This window comes from Sorex araneus, chromosome 6, assembly GCF_027595985.1.
Source record: "Sorex araneus isolate mSorAra2 chromosome 6, mSorAra2.pri, whole genome shotgun sequence".
Classification (NCBI taxonomy): domain Eukaryota; kingdom Metazoa; phylum Chordata; class Mammalia; order Eulipotyphla; family Soricidae; genus Sorex; species Sorex araneus.
In genome coordinates, this window is record NC_073307.1 from 112,354,194 (window position 1) to 112,375,475 (window position 21,282).

The 21,282-nt window shown below is 44.3% G+C and overlaps 1 protein-coding gene and 1 non-coding gene across 2 annotated transcripts; both read right to left on the reverse strand.

Moving 5' to 3' along the window:
* Positions 1 to 7,689: 7,689 nt before the first annotated feature.
* EIF4G2 (eukaryotic translation initiation factor 4 gamma 2) lies at positions 7,690 to 19,281 on the reverse strand. Its single transcript, XM_055143658.1, has 23 exons — positions 19,233 to 19,281; positions 18,869 to 18,880; positions 17,430 to 17,556; positions 17,122 to 17,187; positions 16,307 to 16,447; positions 15,624 to 15,726; positions 14,810 to 14,941; positions 14,445 to 14,511; positions 14,211 to 14,362; positions 13,617 to 13,727; positions 13,360 to 13,443; positions 13,174 to 13,272; positions 12,815 to 12,956; positions 12,560 to 12,720; positions 12,093 to 12,206; positions 11,359 to 11,484; positions 10,922 to 11,026; positions 10,621 to 10,836; positions 10,271 to 10,529; positions 9,752 to 9,956; positions 9,438 to 9,649; positions 9,227 to 9,348; positions 7,690 to 8,520 (listed from the first exon to the last, which is right to left on the reverse strand). Exons 1-23 carry the CDS (start codon positions 19,279 to 19,281, stop codon positions 8,455 to 8,457), a joined length of 2,871 nt encoding a protein of 956 aa, XP_054999633.1. The 3' UTR covers positions 7,690 to 8,454.
* LOC129406396 (small nucleolar RNA SNORD97) lies at positions 11,898 to 12,040 on the reverse strand. The gene has a single exon (XR_008630989.1). It is a non-coding gene; the product is annotated as a small nucleolar RNA SNORD97 (small nucleolar RNA).
* Positions 19,282 to 21,282: the final 2,001 nt, after the last annotated feature.

Sequence of the window (21,282 nt, forward strand, 5' to 3'; positions counted from 1 at the left end):
AGATGTCCTCTTCGGGGCAGCTTTGAAGTTCTCCACCATCACAGGAGCTGGCAATGTTTCTCACTGGCAGTTGTGCTGTGTCCAATGGCCTCTTGTTCCTGGTGGTGGAGGCAGCAAACGGCCCTGTGGAAAGAGCTAAGACCTTCCTCAGCAGTAAAAGGAGGGGAGTTGTACATCAAGGCTGTAGTTGGTAAGTGGGTTGTTTGGAAGGAGGCGATGGAGGATCAAACTGCTTCTAAAATAGAAACTGACCTGATCATTCATCATTGTGGCAGGATACACAAGAGCAATCCTAGGTGATCAGCAAGGGGCCCTTCAGGAGGCTGTTTATCAGGGTTAATCAAAATTTAATGGCTAACAAATTACCTATGGATTCTGATTCAGTAGGTCTGAAAGGTGGTAGTTATTATTTCCAATCAGATGCTTGTTGATACCAGGCCACACTTGGAGTAACAAAGTCACTATCATTACAAAGGTGCCCTTGTTGGAGAAACAGTTTCATTCCCTTCTCAGGCTGAAAGACCTAGAGTGGCAATTTCATCAGTTAGGGTTGGGGTGGAAGTGTAGGGAGTAAGTGAGGGGGCAGGGGAAGTCAGTGAAAGCACAGGGAAAGAGAAAGTATGCACTAATTATTTAGAAGATACTGGGGATAGCAATAATTGTGGGGGTCATGGGCAGGAGGGTAAGAGCTAGTGAAGCAGAACAGATGCTGGCCTGTGACAGCCCTTGGATAAGAAGCAAGATAGGAGGGGTGAGGGCATTGGGGCACAAATCCCACTTTCTTCAGAGCAAGTTGCAAGGATGTTCAGAGAAGAGGCTGAAGCAGTAAAATTGGCCGGTGATGGACTGTGGGACCCACAGAGTGGGGAGGGAGGATCTGAGAGCAGGGGGCTAGGGGAACAGGGTCCAATCAGTAGACATGAAGAAGTGCTGGGAGGTGTCAGTTTGGATACACTGGCTTCTGATGTGCTGAGGTGGGCATGAGGCATGATGGGAAGCGAGGTAGGAGACCAGTTCAGGCTGCAGCGGGGGAGGCCACTATGGAGCACTGTCTCTGCAGCTCTGGCAATGCACACCCTTCGGCTTATGGGAGAGAACAGAAGAAATACAGCATGAGGGTAGGGAGGTGGCTTAAAGGGTTTTATATTTGGGACACACAGCTTCCACCCCTGGCACAACATGGTCTCTCAAATGAATGCCAGGCACCATGCTGGGAGTAGCCCCTGTGCACTGTTTAGGGTGGCCCCAAAATGACCGGGGGGGGGGGGGGGAGAGAGAGAGAGAGAGAGAGAGAGAGAGGAGAGAGAGAGAGAGAGAGAGAGAGAGAGGAGAGGAGAGAGAGAGAGAGAGAGAGAGAGAGAGAGAGAGAGAGAGAGAGAGAGAGAGAGAGAGAGAGAGAGAGAGAGAGAGAGAGAGAGAGAGAGAGAGAGAGAGAGAGAGAGAGAGAGAGAGAGAGAGAGAGAGAAAACACTGCAGGAGCAAAGGCTCTCCTGGAACAAGAGCTGAGGTGCTCTTTCTGTAGGGCCTCATATATGTCCGGGAGCTGGGGGTGCCTACAGTAGCCATCTCTTTCTACAGCTTGCTGGTGCTAGGCTTCATGTGGTCAGACAGTGAGGTGTCCACATGATGTTGGTAACTTCACAGTCACTGCTCAGCATTTTGGAAGTCATTTTGTTTTGAGCCCCCAATATTGTGTATGTCCCAATAGAAGTTGGCCCAGGTAGTTTGCAACATGTGTTCCAAGCACCACTAATCACACACCCAAAATGGCCTTTTCTCCACTCACATCACTGTATCACTGTCATCCTGTTGCTCGTCAATTTACTCCAGCGGGCACCAGTAACATCTCTATTCCTCCCAGCCCTGAAATTTAAGCAGCCTCTCCTTACTCATCTTTCCCAACGATTGGAGGCTTTCAGGGTCAGGGGAATAAGACCAATCATTACTGTTTTTTGGCATATCGAAGACGCCATGGGTAGCTTGCCAGGCTCTGCCTGTGCTGGCGGGATATTCTCGGTAGCTTGCCGGGCTCTCCGAGACGGGTGTGTGTGTGTGTGTGTATGATTTGTTGCCTACTGTCTGAACTCAAATATGGTGTGGCAATTTTGGAAAATGGGTGGGAAGTGTCTACCTAATTTGTCTGGAAAGCAGCCTGGAGCATGGTGGCGGTTGGGTAGTGGAGGTCGGCTGCCGGGGCTGAGTGCCTCGGGGCGGGGAGGGTTTTCACTTGCCTCCCTCTGGGGGGCCCAGAGTGAAACATCCTAGTGCGGAGTCCAGTCTTCTTTTCAAACTTCTATTCAAACCCATCACAGTATTTTTTGTTGTTTTTTCTTTAGGTTTGGGGGCCACTCTCCTAGACTGGGAGACGAGATGAAGTGCCTGGATTAAATCACAATCAGTCATAAGAAAGGCAAGCGCCTAACCCCTGTCTCCAATTTTTTTTTTAATAATGTAGGAATACTGCTCTTTATTCAGCCATTAAGCTGACTAAATTGGGCATGAACCCCACCCACCATACAATTTCTGATCAGTGTCTTGGTCCAGCATTGCTTTCTAGAATCGTCTCACGTGTGCTTTTAAGAGAAGTCACCTCTTCCAGCATTTGAGATACAAACCTGAGAATATCTCTGCCTTGTTGGGAAGCAAAACTGGAACTCCAAATGCTCATCTTCACATGTGTACATCTGGCCTTTGCAGTGGGCCAGACAATGGGCATTTCTACCTCCCCTTAATGTACTGACTGAAATGGAGCCTTTAAATGCTTCAGCCAGTTAACTTTGGCTGATTGTGGGATTGGCTAGTTTTTCACACTAGAGCCCTTCAGGGGGTTTTCATAAACTTTGACAACTTTTAGGTTGGTACCTTTGCAGGTTCATGTGTCCTCCCAAGTAGCACATGGCTGAGCATGAAGGGGTTGTGTGCAATTGGAAATATGTTTGAGCTAAAACACGAGGCTCCAATATATTTAGCTAAAATACTAAAATACTACTCTTTCTGAAGGGCAATGAGATGGGCAAGCTGTGTTGAGTTTTACGCAGGGGCTTCCCATCTTTGGAAATCAAGTCAGATTTTGACCTTGTAAAACAGAAATCATGAACTTGAGTTACTTGAACTCTACATCCTAGCCCTCCCATTGATACGCTATGTAACTCTGGTGATGTCTCCCATCACCCCTTCCCCAACTTCCTACTGCTAAATTGGAATAAGGGCATTTACCTTTGGGACTGTGTTGACAACCAAGTGTACTGTAGGAAAGTATTGGCTTCAAACAACAAAGTGCTTTTTCTTATGGGGGTGGGAATGGGAGTCACACCTAGTAATCCTCAGGGATCATTCCCCGTGATGCTCCAGGAACCAGGGACCATGTGGTGTAAGTTCCTTCCAAAGCTCATATATATTTTTTTATTTTTAAAAGAATTTTCTGTGCTTAATCATTTATTGAGTTTATGACAAATAATTTCTTAGTCTGTCCTTTATTTTGATCCAGTAGATTACTGGGCAAACCATTAATATTTTCCTTGTTTCTGCTCCCCCACCCCCCATGCAGAGGTGGACTTTCTATTACCTCAAGGCAGCCTCTCTGTCCCTAACTGCTATGGGTAATTTTGTCTTTTTTTTTTCTAAATATATATATATATATATATATATATATATATATATTTTTTTTTTTTTTTGCTTTTTGGGTCACACCCAGCGATGCTCAGGGGTTACTCCTGGCTTTGCACTCAGGAATTACTCCTGGCAGTGCTTGGGGACCATATGGGATGCCGGGGATCGAACCCGGGTCCGCCGAGTGCAAGGCAAACGCCCTACCCGCTGTGCTATCGCTCTGGCCCCCTCTAAATATATATTTTTAATGAATCATTGAGATAGTTAAGACTTACAAACTTTCTTTTTTTTTTTTTTTTTTTGCTTTTTGGGTCACAACCCAGCGATGCTCAGGGGTTACTCCTGGCTTTACACTCAGGAATTACCCCTGGCAGTGCTTGGGGGACCATATGGGGTGCCGGGGATTGAACCCGGGTCGGCCACATGCAAGGCAAACGCCCTACCTGCTGTGCTATCGCTCCGGCCCCCAAACTTTCTTGATTACATTATCAGTCTGTATTCTTAAAGAAATCCTCAGATTTTGTAAACTTCAGGACCCATAAAATCAGCAACTCACCTAGACAACAGGCTTTAGAAAGGTTTCCTTGCTCAGATTTATTGGTTTTCACTTTTTTTGCTTCTTGGGTCACACCTGGCGATGCACTGGGGTCACTCCTGGCTCATGCACTCAGGAATTACCCCTGGCGGTGCTCGGGGGACCATATGGGATACTGAGATTTGAACCGGGGTCAGCCGCGTGCAAGGCAAACGCCCTACCCGATGTGCTATCACTCCAGCCCCTGGTTTTTGATGTTTATTTTCCAATTTTCAGGGCTAGGGAGAATCCCTAGTAAACAATCTTCAAAGAACTGTTCTCAGGAGCTGGAGTGATAGCACAGCAGGTAGGGTGTTTGCCTTGCACGCGGCCGACCTGGGTTCGATTCCCAGTATCCCATATGGTCCCCCGAGCACCGCCAGGGGTAATTCCTGAGTGCAGAGCCAAGAGTAACCCCTGTGCATCGCTGGGTGTGACCCAAAAAGAAAAAAAAAAAAACTGTTCTCAGAACTCTCACCCAAACATTCCCTTTTAGGGGAGTAACTTAAAACATTTTCCCCCTCCCCCTCCACACACAAACACTCTTAAGTTACTGCATGACTGGGGGCTAGTCAGAGTTACAGAACTAAGGGGAAGAGGTAAACTTTGGTTGTAGTGCTCCCTGGGGCACTCACACTTTAGTCAGGTGCTCTCAGGAAACACTAGGCTGACAGTTATGCCCCCATCTGCAAGTCAGGAGGTACTCCAGAGCTGAACTATAAAGCAGCTCTGGGATCTGAGAAAAGACAGAAAGGGGAAGGGCTGGGAGGCTGTGTTGGGGCCCTGGGTTAGGGAGATGATGCTGGAGCAGTGTATTAGGTCCCAGGATAGGTACCAAGTACCTTAAGCTGGGAGGCTGGAAACATCCAGTTTAGGGGCCTATAGTACAGCAGGTAGGATGCTTGCCTTATAGGCAGCCAAGACAAAGCCCTGAATACCCCCTACCCCCCACAACCCCGCAAGCAGGACACTGCCTAAGGAAAACTGTTCTTTGCCCTTCTCTTAGTTTTTATTCCTGGCTCAGTCATCACACCAACCTCTCCCTAGTATTATAGAATGGTTTGGTCACCCCCACCACCGCCCCTCTATGCCTGGGAAGATTCTTCCTATAAGATTACAGTCAGATGTTAGGTTAAGGACCACTTGGTGACCTATGTTAACCTGGCTCCATCTACAGACCTGGTTTTCAAATTAAGGCCAGTCTGTAAGGGCCTGGAGTTAGGATGCCAACTGTCTCCTGAGACAGAGGTAATCACAACTCCTTTACAGTGGGAGTTGGAGGCTGATTATTCATTCAACCTGAAGAACTGTAAAAGGGAAAGAACCAGTCATCGAATTATCCCATGGAAGCAGGAACATAAGTCTCCAGTGTTTGGCGTGACTCAGGAACTTCTAAGCAAGGTGGCATGGAATAATGTAGAGCAGAATGAGCAAGGGCTGGTAGCAGGAAAAGTGTGTGTGTGTGTGGGGGGGGGGTGGAGGTTAGGCCAATTCTGTAATCTGACTGAAATAACGTACAGGTAGAAAGCAATTTGGTAGGAATTTTTAACCAAGCGGCTTTTTTTGGTTGCTCTCCTATAGGATCCCTTTCTCTGGTTGCTGTGTTGAAACTTTTCAGCACCAACTAATTTAATTGGTAGTGGAATTTAAAATAACAGTTGTTTTGAAGGCAGAGTAAGTACTTGAGAAATGACAAAGTTGGACTGGACAACCAAGCAACTGAGAAAGTTTTTAACTGTTTCAGGGGCAAGGAAGTCCATGAGAGTGGGAGTGGATACCAGGCCACTCCTGGCATGCCTGGCCAGAGGAACAGGACCGTGTGGTATCAAAGCTGTGGCTCCAACATGCACACAAGCACTGACTCTCCTGAGTCATCTACCAAGCACCCAAAGTGTTTTTAAGATCAGTTATTTGCTACCAGAAACTGGGAGGTAAAGAGCAAACTAGGCACCCAAACTGTATTATATAACGTGTGTATGTATACGTAAGTGTAAGCAGAGATTCAGTTGTATTGTCACTTATTGCTTTCCTACACACACACAGTACAGATGGAAGGACTGAATCAAGTTGGATTTCTAGCATCCCATATTTCCCCCCACACATACTACTCCCCCCAAGCAACACCAAAAGCGAGCCTTGAGCTCCACTGGGTATGGCCCAAACCCCAAAATAAAAAGCAAACTAAATGAAGCATCCTAGGGGAAAGTGACCAGTCCCAAGGAAAATTTTGTCAAAATATTTGCTGAAAGCCTACTGGATATATACGCCATCTACGAAAGGGGAAAAAGGGATAGCAGTTAAGATTAGCAGAAATTTGCAAGTTGTTTTATTTTGGCCTTTTAATTCTCCAACTACTAGTCTAACCATGACCTCCTTTGGCTCGACTTCCAAACTGTCAATTTCAAGCTCACAACTAAACGCATAACCAAATGCCATTCACCAGGTCAGTAAAAACATCAACTCAGTCTCTTTAGGTAACCACCAAATAAAACCTCAACAGCTAATTTAGCACATCATACTTACACTAGCCACCTTGTCTTCATAGCCACCCAAAGGACCTTTCCTCCCAGGAGACTGTTTAGACCACACTTGGGGAACATATGTAGTGCCAAAGATGGAACCATTAATCTCTCTGGCCACTGAAGGACACTATCTTTGTGCTGGCCCAGTATTAAGGTCTAGGCAGGTATGGAGAACCTTTAATCTCAAACACCAGAAGTTAGGGCCTACGCACCAAACCACGATGCATGCTTCAGGAAAGGAAAATGAGACCAAGGGCCTGCATAGGGTCAACTTCAAGGTTCTGTTGTCCTAAGCACTAGTCACGGTACAAAGGCTCTACCTACCTACCACCCCCTTGGAGTACAGAAGGCATCAAAAGGAGGTTTAGCAATGTGGTTTATAACTGCTCTAAGTATACAGACTGCTCTGAGGTGCTAAGATTGCCAAGATACCACTGGCACTTTCTCCAGAGTTCCCATCCAAGCTGAATCCCAAGATTACATTCCTAGGGATGGTGAGAAAAGAGCTGGGTGTAATGAAATGATTAAACAGCTTCTGTTCAGCAATTAAACTGCCAACTGCAGAGCTTCAGTTGGATTAAGTCATGTACTACATTCCTATAGGCTCTCGAGAAGGAACTTTTCAGGCAGAAACAGCTCCTGGGAATAATGCCGACAAGTTGACTGTGCTTATCTTTGCAGTGACAGTGGTTAGCCTTTTCAGTCTGCCAAGTATTTTAGGATGACAATGAAAAGATGTTACCAAGCAGTTTATTGTTATGCATTCCAAATTTCCCCCTCAGCACCGCCTTTTATCATGAAATCTGTTCATAGGTTACCTTCAGTCATGTTACAGCCTAACCACCTTAAATTCATCTGACAAAGGATTAAGAATTTAAATTTACAGTTAACAAGTTTTCAAACTGAGCTGTGTCACATCCCTACCTCAAAATATCCACAAAATCCTCCACAATTTTGTGGATGCTGAAGTCACACACAATTACATCAAGTATCACAATGTTTATTGATAGATACAAGTATATAAAATCAGGGCATGAACATGACTTGATAAATTAAGTAGACTTAATTTCAATACTATAATAAGAGGGACCAATTCAAATTCTCACCATTTGTTTCACACCCACAAAAACCACTTCAAGGGCATTAACGATCTCTCAAAACTGATCAGTTTTGTGCAAGTAAACCATGTTTCTTTTAAAAAGACTTGTGCACTTGCCCAGGCTCAAGGATATTAAAATCTAGCACATAAAGCCCATTACTAGAGGTAGAAATACAGGCAATATACTATTACGGCAACAACCATCAATTACAGTTAAGAATTTTTTTTTCTGTAACAACCAATGGATAATCAAATATTGCAACAACTCAAGTATTACTGAGCAAAGTGCATTTCTACAGTATTCAGTGTTGCTATTCAGTTTTCTAACTTAAAACAGCCTATGATAACTGGCAGCAAAGAAGGTCCTTGCAATAGACTGCCTCTGCTTGAGAACTTATGATGTAATTATTGCATGCTGCTAATATACTATCTAAACATTAAAGATACTCCTAAAATATTTGATGGTAGACTATGATTAAGACATTACACTACAAAAAAACCTTATGCAGAAGAAAATCCTAACTGACGTGCTTCTGCTTTAAATATCGTGAAAACATTACAGCGGAATGAATTTTCGCAGTGGTTAGGTCAAATGCAGTTACATCATAGCAACAGTATGTTTTGCACAATTTAAGGCTTTGGCTGGTTCTTTAGTCAGCTTCTTCCTCTGATTCTTCTTCTTCAGCAGTTTCTAGCCAGGTTAGCCACTGATTCACCTATAAATTTAATTTGTAGTTTGATAAATTCAGTACTACTTAGGATAATGAACTCAAAAGCAGAAGTTTTGACTCAAGATAGAACTAAAAACCTTGACATGAACTGAATGCAGCACTCATTTTATAACTACAAACCACCTTTATGACAGACTGCACAGGAGACTTAATTTGGATTTGGGATAGATAGCCTAAAAGGCTGTTTTTGGCCAGGCATAATTCTTAAGGCACTATTCCAATTACAACCAGAATCATTTTAGTATCAGACTGTGCCTCTCTTGCAAGCTCTCAAAGCACAATCACAGTTTGATTATATACTACAGGAATCTGCCATATCAGAAACCACTCATCAGATCTAGAACTACTCAACATTCTAGAACTCTAACTTCTTCCTTTAGGGTTATAGACAGTGTATTAAAAAAAAAAAAAGCTGCTTCTGGTTTTACATTGAATTTTCCAACATTTAAAAAAGTTGTATCTTCCATAATCATACAACCTACCCATAGTAACTCCATGCTTAACTGTATCAATATCCACCAACTGAGTAAGACTATATACATGTAGCCTTTCAAATTTCAGAGTTCTCTACTTTTTTGCTACAACTTAGCTAAATTCTTAAGTGTAAAATGGTGTACCTAAGACAAACTATTCCCCTTCAGTTTTAAAGACTGTATGGAAAACAGACAATTTTCTGTAATATAGCATTTACCTGGAACAAAGCCTTGCCTTTCCCTGGAAATTCTTGGGTTATGTCTTCTTTCCAAGCCAAGAAAGCTTCTTCCTCAATAATTTCCATGTCATAGAAGTGAACAAAAAAGCGAAGTAACATGCCTACAAAACCAAAATTAATCTCATCATTTGATGCTCAGTTACATAGAGTGTGTCCACAAGTGCCACTATTTTAATAGTGATCCTCTTACCTTTTGGGAAGTTGCTGTTGTAGCAGTGCACCTGAAGAGCATATAGGGCACTGACTTGTAGATCAACATGATCATGAAGAAATTTCTGCATCACTGGCTTGAAAGAAAGAAGCAATTGTTTTTCCTGCTCTAGCTGTTCTTTGGAAGGAGCAGAGGAAGAATCTGTTTCATCACTGGGTGGGTTTACTTCACTAGAAATATACTGTAAGAAGCTGCACAGGAAAGAATTAAAAGTAGTCAGTCCCCTGACTTAAAAAAACCTCCTTTAACTAAAAAGCATTTAGCCACGTAAATGACCAGAATTTTCATCGTACCTAGTCATTAAGATGTTTACGAATCCTTTATCTACATGAAGTTTGGGAGAGATGTTATCTTTAATCCATTTATATATGGTTTGAGGGGATGGATCCAACTTTATTTGCTTCAAAAGTTCCTTTTCCAACTTCAGGAGTGGGAATAAGAAACTCAGTCCCTTTCCTTCCAAGATCTCCAACATGCGGTCCTTATTCTGATCAATTTCTATATATAGACAAAAATTATTCCCATCAGGTAATCCATTTCACCAAGGTTAACTACCCAGAATACAACTCTATACAATATTCCCAAAATGTGTAAAATTTGATAAAAAGCTTGGCAAATGAAACAAAACATTTAAAATACTGAATAAATTTTCTAAGAAAAGTGTTGATATATCTGTGCTAATTAATATGCCATAGGCATTATGTGGCTTGGATATAATCAATTTGGATGTATGTATCTATATGGAATCTACTTATAAATCCAAGGAACTTCTAATTTTATAAAGAAAACACAAATCACCAGCATTCTCTTACCTGGGAGCATTTTCTGCATATTGACCTTGCTTTGTTGAAAAAGTTCTGTTAACCATTCTCGATCTTGTAATTTAGCTAATTGCTGAAGACAAAGTAAGAAGAGAGGAAAATGGGTGCCACTTTCCAGTGGTTGAGCTAGTTCTGAAATGCTCACCAGCTCTGAAATGATGGCACGAGCTGCAAACTGTGCTAAGTATGATTTCACCAAGGGGATGTCAACCTCCAGTTTGGGGCACTGGTCCAATACATTCAGGAAAGCCTTGGAGATTTAAAAAAAAAAAAAAAAAAGTCAGCCAGATGACTTTTACAATTTAAATGGAAAGGTCCCACAGAATCAGAAAAGTTTTTACCTGCATAAAGTTGTCACTTGTGGCAATTCCTTCCTGTTTGAGTAAGCTAATCAAAGAACTTGCTTTTTCTTTATCTTCATCACTTCGATCTAATGACAGGATGATTACTTTGCTTAGCATCTCAGGAAGAAAGTGTTTAGGAGCCCTCATTTCTCTTACACCATTGACAGCTTCATTTGCATTTCCACTATTCAGATATTCTGTGACAACAGTTTCCTGAAAAGAACACAATTCAAAAGCTTAGTGTCTTCCTACCACAGATATTCTGTGAATCAAGACACTGAAATTGAAGCTTACATACAGTTAGCTTAAGTAGTTCTTCCTTTGATGGCGGTGGCTTTTTAGTGGTCTTGGCAGGCTTTTCCTGGATAAGTGGTGGATTCGTTTTTAGACCAAGCTGAGGTGTCTTTAATAAAAAAGGGAAACAATAGGCATACATTTGAATTTTCATAAAATTCTTAAAAATCAGCAGACATACACACGGACACTCTGACCCCACAAAAGCTGGGAAAAAATAAGGTGCTCAGGGGCTGGAGCAATAGCACAGCAGGTAGGGCGTTTGCCTTGCACGCGGCTGACCCAGGTTCAATTCCCAGCATCCCATATGGTCCCCTGAGCACCGCCAGGAGTAATTCCTGAGTGCAGAGCCAGGAGTGACCCCTGTGCACCGCCAGGTATGACCTGCCCCCCCCCCAAAAAAAGCAAAAAATAAGGTGCTCAAACGGTAAATGCCAATACCTGTCCCAGAGGTGGTGTTTGAGTGCGTGGTGGTTGTGCACTAGGAGGAATCATAGTTATCTGGGGCTGAAGCTTTGGCACTTGATTTTTATTCATCAGGAATGACTGAGCAGGTCTCAGGCTAATCTGTAATTAAAAACAAGAACCAGAACAGCAATGCATTTCTAGCAGCCAGAGTATTACACAACATCCCAACATTCTAGAATTCTACTCACAACAGAATCAAGGGCAGAAACAGAAATGTCTCTACCACTTAAAGTTGTTCTATGCAATTAACAGATTTACTTTCTGGCAAGAAGGTTCAAATGTCAAACCAATTAAAGATCTGATCCATGCAGTAAGATACTACTATAATAAAAACCAGAAAACTTGATGGTCATTCTGTTTACAGAATGAATTTTATTTACTCTAAACTATAAAGACTTCAAGATGCTTGCCCTGAACTTTGGTAGTGGCGAGTAACTGTGTACAAGATCAGAAATGTCAACCATTGCAAATACATCACCTTAACTATAAAAAAGAAAGAAAAAAAAAGATGCTTGCCCTCATATCTCATAATCGTCGCTCATAGGACGCTGGACTCCAAAGAAAGAAATAGAAGTACAGAAAAGAGAGAAAGAAGGTTAAAGAATTCCAGCATTAAGTCCTCTTAATAACGCGTCTTTTTATAATCATCGGGCAACAGATTTCTGAATCAACAAACTATGGTATAGAAGTAACATAGGCAAATGTACCTCATCTGCATTAAGCTGTCCTTTCTTAGAAAACCGAGGTGGCATATCCTTCGACTGTCCTTGCAGCTGGGATAAGAGTCCCTGACTCTGGTTATGGTAGAGCTGGCTTAGCCCCTATTTCAGAAAGGGAGAAAGAAAGTCTAGATAAAAAGGGGTCTTCACAAATTATGGTAATCAAGTACCAAAGGAACGAGCCAAGTCAAAAAAGAAAGCTTAACTGAATTTGCCCAGAGAAAAGTAAAAAGATGAAACAGGGAAGAATTAAAAAAAAAAAAAAATCTAACCTAACTGCAAAGTGATTTTACTAATACTATTTCTCAGGATAAGCAGTTTGCACCCAGTTTTAGTATCTATCCCAATATAAGTTTTCAGTTTAAACAAACAGGATCCTAAATATTTGCATTTTTACAAAGGCAAAAAAACTGTCACATACTTGAAGGATAATACTTCTTCCTAATGTTTCTTACCTGGCTTTTCATAAACTTGCCTCCCATCTCTCCAAACTGCGACTGTGTGGGAGGCATGATGTGTCCCCCATGGCCATTGAAGAGTTGATTTGAACGATGACGCCCCATGGTGGGTGAAAATCTATCCTGGATAACTCCTGGACCAGTACCAATTCCGCTACCTTAAAACAGATTGAACAAAGTCTCTTAAAAACCTAAGATTAAATCATTAGAACCTTTTGTTTTGGTAAATTAAAACATTTTGTTCAAGATCACCTGGCATTTGTCCAAACATATCAGCAAGTCCTCCAAGTGGGTCCCTATCCATTTTCATCCTTGGTGGCATGAACGGTCCCTCCAGAAAGAAGTCACTTCTCATCCCTTGAGCCATAGGAGCAGGAATAAACACTCCTAGATCCTTTAGAAATAAAGGATGGAAAAAACCACTTACTTCTCCATACTATTTTTATACAAAAATAAAACTGTTGGGAAAAAACTATTGAAACTACTTGTAACTTCCCCAAATGTTATTCAAGAATTTAAGTTACACCAGTTTAAACAGGAGCCTAAAGCATTCATTCTCATGCTACTATAAACCCAAAACTCTTAAATGGGTGGAAGAGAAGGGAGCTTACTTTTACTGCATCTTGACGGATTTGATTGATCGTCTTTGGTCCATTGTCAAGAAAAGCCTTGCGAGGAACCCAATGGTGTTCTCGCAACTCTACGGTATCCTTGAATAAAAAATAGTTTCACTAAGTTTCATCGTTCCTAAACAGAAAAGGTAAAGTAGCCAATATATTTAAAGAAATCAGTTCTACCTGCAGCAGGAAACGAATCCTCGCTGGCAATTCCTTACTTAACATCAAGGAACACATTCGGGCAAAGTACTGATCCATTAAGGACTAAAGAAAGAAAAACACGTTGTTATGAATGTGTGCTCTAAGTTCTTCAAAATTTCTAAATTAAAATCAAGGTCAATAACATTTAAAAAAGGGCAACCACCTGTAAATACGTTATTTTGATTTGTTAAAATTTAACCAATTATTCACAATCTGATAGCAACATCCATCCATACCTTGGCTCTTTCATGGTCTAGTCTAGGTCCCACTGTCCTCATTATCTGACAGAGGCACTCCAAATCCTCTCCCATATCTTTGAGTTGGACTCTCTTCTTCTTTTCCAAAAGCTACCAAAAGAAACATCTCACATTGACAAAAAGCTTATGGTTACCTTGGTACACTTCTTTCCCACCGTGTTTACAGTGTCTCATTTTCTTCCTATCATAGTATCTAATTATGCTTTGTGTTTTGTCTTGTGTTGAAATTCCTCCAGATTAAGCCACTTATATTTATCTTGGTATTTTATTGTTATTTTGCCCTTTTTTTGGGGGGGGGGAGTGGGGAAAGAGGACCCACACTTGCTAGTGCTTAGAATACACTCCACTCCAACTTGTTAATCATCTTCCTGTCCCAGATCTAGCAATTTTAGCAAAGGATAGGTAGGACCACCCATCTTACAATTCACAATACAATACTTCCGTAATTTAAAATTATTCCGCATGTGTTTTTTCTAGACACACCCAAAATTTAACGTACAAAAATTAAGGTAATTCTAATTGATAATTCCAAATGATGTATCCAGTGATCAATACAAATTCCTAGTTACTTACTGTTTTGATGCACTTATGAAGGATAGATTCATGAATAAGATCAAGCTTTCCAAGCTCTCCAATGAATTTGATGTTACCCAACATCTTGATCTTAGCAATGGCTCTCTGTTCCTCCTCCTCGGGGAGGAGGGGATTTTCACGCTTATCATAGACTAGAGAAAATAATAAAGTAAACATTCAGAATCAAATTGAAAACATACAAAGTACCACTGACTATCAAACGTAAACTCTCACCATCAACATTTCTGGTTCGATTTTCAAATTCATCTTGCAATTTGGAAATTAGGAGGCGTCTGAATGTCTGTTGTAAACAAAAAAAAGACATCATTTACTTTTACACGTTTAAAAATCTTCTAGAAGAATCAACTTTAAAACATGAAAGTAGGGGGCTGGAGCGATAGCACAGCGGGTAGGGCGTTTGCCTTGCACGCGGTCGACCCGGGTTCAAATCCCAGCATCCCATATGGTCCCCTGAGCACCGCCAGGGGTAATTCCTGAGTGAAGAGCCAGGAATAACCCCTGTGCATCGTCGGGTGTGACCCAAAAACAAAAAAAACAAAAAAAAACAAAAACCCATGAAAGTAAACACTATCACTTACTGTGCTTTGCTTCTGTCCTGGTTGACCCTCTGCTGCTGGGCCATCAAAGTTTGGTGCATCTTCTGCCAATCGCAGACATAGTTGAGCATACAATGAGCTATACTTTGGCTCTTCTAGGGCTTTGTCCACAATCTATAAAAAAAGTGGTCAGTTTTAACTAAAAAAAATGTAAAGGCCTCTTCCAACATAGTTCTTCTCTGCCACCTTAACTTTTAATCTAATACAAATTCTGACAAACCTCTATGCCTCATCTTAATTTGGGAGTAAGAGACCATCTTTGGGAGAGCTTATGGATACGTATTACATGTTTGTAAACCAAGTGTAGTTTTAAAATATTAGCAATTAAACACTTTTACACCATACCAAAAGGGCCCACCAATACAGATTTCTCACAGCACACCCCCCAAAATGGTAAAAAATACCCTCTAGTTAATATTCATCTTAAGGGGCTGGAGTGATAGCACAGCAGGTAGGGAGTTTCCCTTGCATGCGGCCAACCCGGGTTTGATTCCCAGCATCCCACATGGTCCCCCAGCACTGCTAGGAGTGATTCCTGAGTGCAGAGCCAGGAATTAACCCCTGTGCATCGCCGGGTGTAACCCAAAAAGCAAAAACAAAGATCATCTTAAGATTACAACATGAATGTAAACTTAAATGCACATCTGTACTTAGTGTTTTTATATAGGTCTTCAGAGCCACCATAATTATTATAATTATCCCATGGGACTTTTGACAAAAAACAAACAAACAAACAAAAAACCTCGTGCTTTATGAGCTCCAATATTATTTCCTTCACTTCTCAGCATCAACTTACCAGCAGTATGACCCCTTTAAGGATGAGTTTAGACTCTACACCCACATTGAGGAGCTCAAGGCATAGCTTGTCAAACTTTTCAGGAGTAAGCTTATTTAGTATGCTGGAGAAAAAGGAATCACAATGAGCAATGAATAACTGAGATGAAAGCTTTTAAAGTACATTTACATTTTTCTTCTACCACCTTGTTTCTACCTCTTAGCCACCTTACCAAAGGGATGTCAAAATGAACTAAGTGCAACAACAGACACTGTAAAACATCTAGATTGGCTCCTACCACCCCGAACTCCCTACCAGATGATTAAATTATTCTCACATCCTCAAACCGGGAGTCAGAGCCTTTTATGACCATCAACAGACATAGGAACCAAAACCATTAAGTCCCGGGCATCACTGAATTATACCACCCATGGAATGTCAGTCCACCAGGCTTGTGAATAAAAATAACTAGGTCTCTAAATACTGCAGTGTTGCTACTCAATTTAAGACCCAACTTTAAACTTTAGCATTCATTAGAGTATATACCCTAGGAAATGTCAACATCCCCCCTTCTCATCATTTTTTTGGGGCCACACCCAGGTTGGATATGTGCAAGGCAAATGCCCTACCAGCTGTACTACTGCTCTAGCCCCCAAAACTTTTCTCTGTGCTTTAAGGAAAAAAACTTATCTACATAAACTTACCCTCTTACTTTCCTGAAGATTGCATCATGTCGTTCTTTTTCATTTGCGGAGTTGTTTGCTGCGGAGTTGTCATCTCGTCTAGTGCTTCGTGCAGGAATCCATTTCTGAGCGTTTTGCCCTGGGGTTTTCCCCAGGAACTCGCTAGTGAAAATTAGTGAAGGTACTTTAACATCAAGACAATTTTAGCATCCAGTCAGATACAAAACCCACAACTCAGGTCAGGTTTAACCCCGAAGTAATTAAAAATAAGTGACTTATAAGTGATGTTCTAGGACCATAGGAATAGTACAGCTAGTAGGGCATTTGCGTTGTATGCGGCCACCCTGGGGTTTATGGTCCCCCAAGCCCATAAAGGAGTGATCCCAGAGCGACCATGGTTACATTCTCTGAGCACTACCAGGAGTGGCCTAAAACAAAGTGATGTGCCAGCAGAAATGCCTAGCCCACTCAGGTTTTAGTCAGGCCTGGGATAGGGACTACTGCCCTGCATTTTTAATAATGCTCCCAGATGATACTAAAGCCTTATGACAAATATTGCAGTTTACTACTTATTACTAATTAGTAGGCATAACTGATTTCAGAAATAGCCTCAGTGAAAATAGCCCAAATAAATAGAACAAAAGAGCAGCTGGAGTGTTTCACCTCAGATGATTAGGCTATGGAATAATCTTAGCTGATATTCTAAATTTAGACTATGAAGAAACCATGCCTATAAGATTAGGATTCCTGATGTCTAATATAGTTAACATGGATGAGAAGACTAATAGTCTAAATCTGTTACAAAAAAAAAAAAAAAAAAACTCAGATTACCATACCTGTTGCCAGCAGTCTTGGGATAGTGCTGAGGTGCACCCCTACTTCCTCCTCCGCCCGAAGAAGCACTATTTGAAAGAAAAACATTTTGAAACTATACCCCAATTATGTTTCACTCACAAGGGAAAATGGTTATCTTCATTTTGTTATTTTCCCAAGGGTTTGCCCAGTCAAACAGTTACACTTATTAGACGACTACTAACAGAAGACAGGACATTAAATTTGTGCACATCAAATCGATTATTTGGTGGCAGTCTTTGGGTTTTATGACTGGTCTCTTCATAACAGCTTAAAACACACCTACTCTTACCTGAAACGAGAAGCACCCCCTTCTGCAATCGCACTCTCCACTTTGGCGGCTTGACAACGAAGAATCTTCAAAAGAATAATATTAATGGATGGGGTGGGGAGGGAAGGGGACTGGAGAAATGAAAAACCTAGAACGACAAAGAGTTCCAAAATTAGACACCGGCTCCCTACCACAACAGCTCCACAAACCGACTGTCCTTCAACCGAAACTTTTCCCAGATCCTTAGCACTGCAGCTGATCGAACTTCCACTGCATTGCAGATCGCTGAAGACCAAAATAGAACGTGCTCAACACCAACAGGCAGTAACATTATTTTGCTTAGCCATCACCTGGAAACGGCCCGTGCTCAAGGATGCAAAAAACAAAACAAAACAAAAAAAACCTCTCCAAAATTGGCAAAAAACGCCTCAAATGCCATGCAACCTTTGGACAGAGTGTCAGAAAAAGACCTCCTTGAAAAAAAGTGAGCGCCGGGGTCGAGTCCAGGAAACCCTCATTTATACATAAATAAAAGACCCCACGGGAAGAGAGAGAGAGAAAAAAATTTTTTTTCACTCGACCAGCTCAACAGGGCAAGCGAGGAGGTCCAGCGAGTGGCCTTCTTCCCTGGCCCTTCTGGAGACCCGGGCCCGAGGGGCCGACGCGGAGCGGGCGCCAAGGTCGGGGCCACCAACATGGCAGCAGGAACCTCGCCCCGTGTTCTCGCTCCCCTTTCCCGGGAAACAAAAGAGCAGCGGCTTCCTCCCACCCCGGCTGGCGCTGGGAAGTGCAGCCGGCAGCCTCCCCGCGAAGCCCGCCCCCGCCGGGCCCGCGCCCCGCTCTTTGTTCTCCCGGCAGGAAGGCGGCCGCCTTCCCACCCGCCGCGGCGAGCGGCCCCCTCCCGCCGGCCCGTCCCGCGGGGCCCCCCCGGCGCCTCCCCGCCCCGCCCGGCTCCGTCCCCCGCGCCGGGGCCCACTTGGGAAGCCCTTCGCTCCCCGCCCGGCCCCGGCGCCCCACAGACCTCCCCACCGGGCGGCCGGACTCCTGCGCCTCGGCTGGTCCCGCGCCAACGGCCGGGCCCTCCCGCCGGCCCGCGTCCCTCCCCGACGTGGCACACGCGGCCCCGCCACGCGCGCGCGCCCCGGCCGAGCACACCCGCACTTTGGCCCGCTCCGGCTTCGGTCCCGCCGACGCCGGCCGCCGACAGCCACGGCGACGGGCGGAGGCCGCCGGGCCCGCCGCCGGTTCCGTCCGAATTCGTCAGCGACGGCCGAGAAGAACAAAAGGCCAAGTATTTCCAGGTGCCCGGAGTGCCGTGGAAACGGTAAAAAGGCCGCCCCGCCCGGCTCCGCCCGCGGCCGCCATTTTGTGCCGCTCGAGAAGAAGCGGCCAAGGGACGGCGGCCATTTTAGAGCGTTCCACTCGGCAGCGGCGGCAGCGGCAGCGGCGGCTCCACTCACCTTCCCCGAGAACTCAGCAGCTGCCAACGCAGCTGCCTCCTCAGGATCCGGTCGTCGGGGACGGGGAAGGGAAGGGGAAGGGGAACGGAAAACAAAAAAGGGGGAGGGAAGGGGGAGGAAGGAGTCGGGAACGGCTTGAAACTCTCAGCTCAGAGGAGTCGCTGCTGCAGCCACCACCCGATACTCGCCGCCACCTCCATAGAGCTCCAACTCGCTGCTGGCGCTGAGGCGTGTCTGAGGCCGAACTTATCACTCTGGGGCAGCCGAACCCACCAGAGCCGCCCCGAATGGCTCCTTCATCGCCCAATCAGCAGCCCGGTTGCTGCCCACCACCAATCCGCGCAGGGCGGCGGGGAGGAGCCACCGAGCCAAGCTCGGTTGCAGCGCAGCACCGCCGCAGTGCGCAAAGCCATATTCGCGAAGCCTCTGAGGCCAAGCAAGTGGCGTAAGGGGGGCCTGAGTGCTGTGGAGATGCGGGCCGTTTGCGTAAAGTCGGAGGGCCCGTCTGCGTCTGCGTTGGTGTGGCTGTCTGCTCTTCCACCAGTCTCTTTGTTCCTCGAGTCTGCACCCCATGCGCTCGTTACACAACCCGGTTTTCCCCTCGCTCCTGTTTTCTCACTGGCAATAAGGGAAGAAAGCACGGCCTCGTGCACTTCCCGATGAGCCTGCCCTTGGCATGTCAGAGTATTGGTTTTCGGGGGCACCCTCCCAAGGAGCCGTGATTGCCCCCTTCTTGGCCGGGCCTCTTGGAACGGGCGTCTGGGGCTCAGGCCCGGCGCCTCCGGGGTGCAGCGCCGAGAATCACTCCCGGGCTCCAAAGTGCTTGGCGGTCTCGGGCTGAAAGAGCCGGGAGCCCCGGGACCGGACGGCGCTCACACACGCGTCGGGTCGGCTCCCTCCAGCTCCGCGTTTAGCCTCCCTCGGCCTCGGGAGTGAGAGGGGCAAGGAAAGGGATTATTGTCTTGGTGCTTCACACCGAAGCGGCTTTCCTCGGGGCTGCATTCTGTTAGTGTTCCCGGAGGTACACCTCGAACACACCCGGGTTCTTCGTGAGATGCGTTTGCAGTGCGCCGGCGTGGGGGGTGGGGGTGGGGGTGTTCGTTGCTTCTGGTTTTTGTTGTATATTCTGGTGGGTGGGGGTGGCGCTGGAAATACACCGGGGGGTGTATTTCCAGTTTTAACTTCCACCCAAATAGGATCAGGCTTCTCAAAGCTGGAATGTTGAATTACTTCCACCCCACAGGTACTGTTTCCAAGTACTGGTACTCTATAAAACGAAGCGTACCCATCGTCTGCGACCTTTCAGCTGTGCGGAAATGGAGGCACTTTCCAACTACTGCGCAGAAATTGCCCATCTAGTTTTGAATACACAGTTTTTGATAGAATGTGTGATCCTATCAGTGAGACTCTGTGTGTGTGTGTGTGTGTGTGTGTGTGTGTGTGTGTGTGTGAACTTGCCTGAGTTCTCCGGTCAGTGAGACTGTGTGTGTGTGTGTGTGTGTGTGTGTGTGTGTGTTAACATGCCTGGGTTCACTCTGTGTGTGTGTGTGTGTGTGTGTGTGTGTGTGTGTGTGTGTCTTAACTTGCCTGAGTTCTAAAGCAGCCGGTCAATAAAGAGTAGGGTTTTCAAAAAACCCAAACTCGAGTTTGACATGTCAAAATAGCTCTTGGTGTTGCGAGCGCTTAGTCCATAATAAAATTTTCTTTCTTCCCCACCCCCGGAGTTAAGAGGAAGATCTTAAGAGAGGGCCAAGAAAAGGGAAAGGACAGGAAGCCTCTCACTGTGGCAGGGGGTCCCTGAGCAGATTTCAGCCATATTTTCAGGAGAGGTTCAGTGTTTTCTAGGACGTTTAAACCTGATAATGCTGTTACATGGCCCAAAGGGCTTCCAACATTTCCAGCATCTTTACATCTTTTCCATGTATTGGGCTAGTCACCCCTTATTTTACTAGTTATTCTGTTAAGATACTTTGTAAAAAATATTTTTTTAATTTAATTTAATTTAATTTTATTTTATTTTATTTTGGTTTTGGCACTACACCTGGTAGTGTTCAGGCTTTACTCCTAACTCTATGCCCAGGGATCAGGGATCACTCCTGGAAGGTTCCGGACCATATGGGGTGCCAGGGTTGAACCCGGGTTGGCCACGTGCAAGGCGTGTGCTCTATCTCCTTGTATTATGACTCCTGCCCTATGTGTTAGGTCACTTTCATTTGAATTTTATCCTCAACAAAAGAAAATGATTCTTTTCTCTTGGAATCAGTTACATTTAAAAAAGCAACTTATTTTGCAGAAAGGCAAAAATTGTGCTTTGGATCTAATACCTTTCACTTTGTAATTTCAATACCCTCTAATTTCAAAATAACGCTAAACTAATAATTTCTGTAGTGCTTTATAGTTAACAAAAATGCCTT

Excerpts from the sequence above, each read along its gene's own strand:
- EIF4G2 (XM_055143658.1), bottom strand. The coding sequence starts at position 19,281 with ATGGCTTTGCGCACTGCGGCGGTGCTGCGCTGCAACCGAGCTTGGCTC. Across the intron at positions 16,448-17,121 it reads CCCAAGACTGCTGGCAACAG|CGAGTTCCTGGGGAAAACCC; the intron begins GTATGGTAATCT and ends AATTTTCACTAG. Across the intron at positions 15,727-16,306 it reads ATCTTCAGGAAAGTAAGAGG|CATACTAAATAAGCTTACTC; the intron begins GTAAGTTTATGT and ends CTTTTTCTCCAG.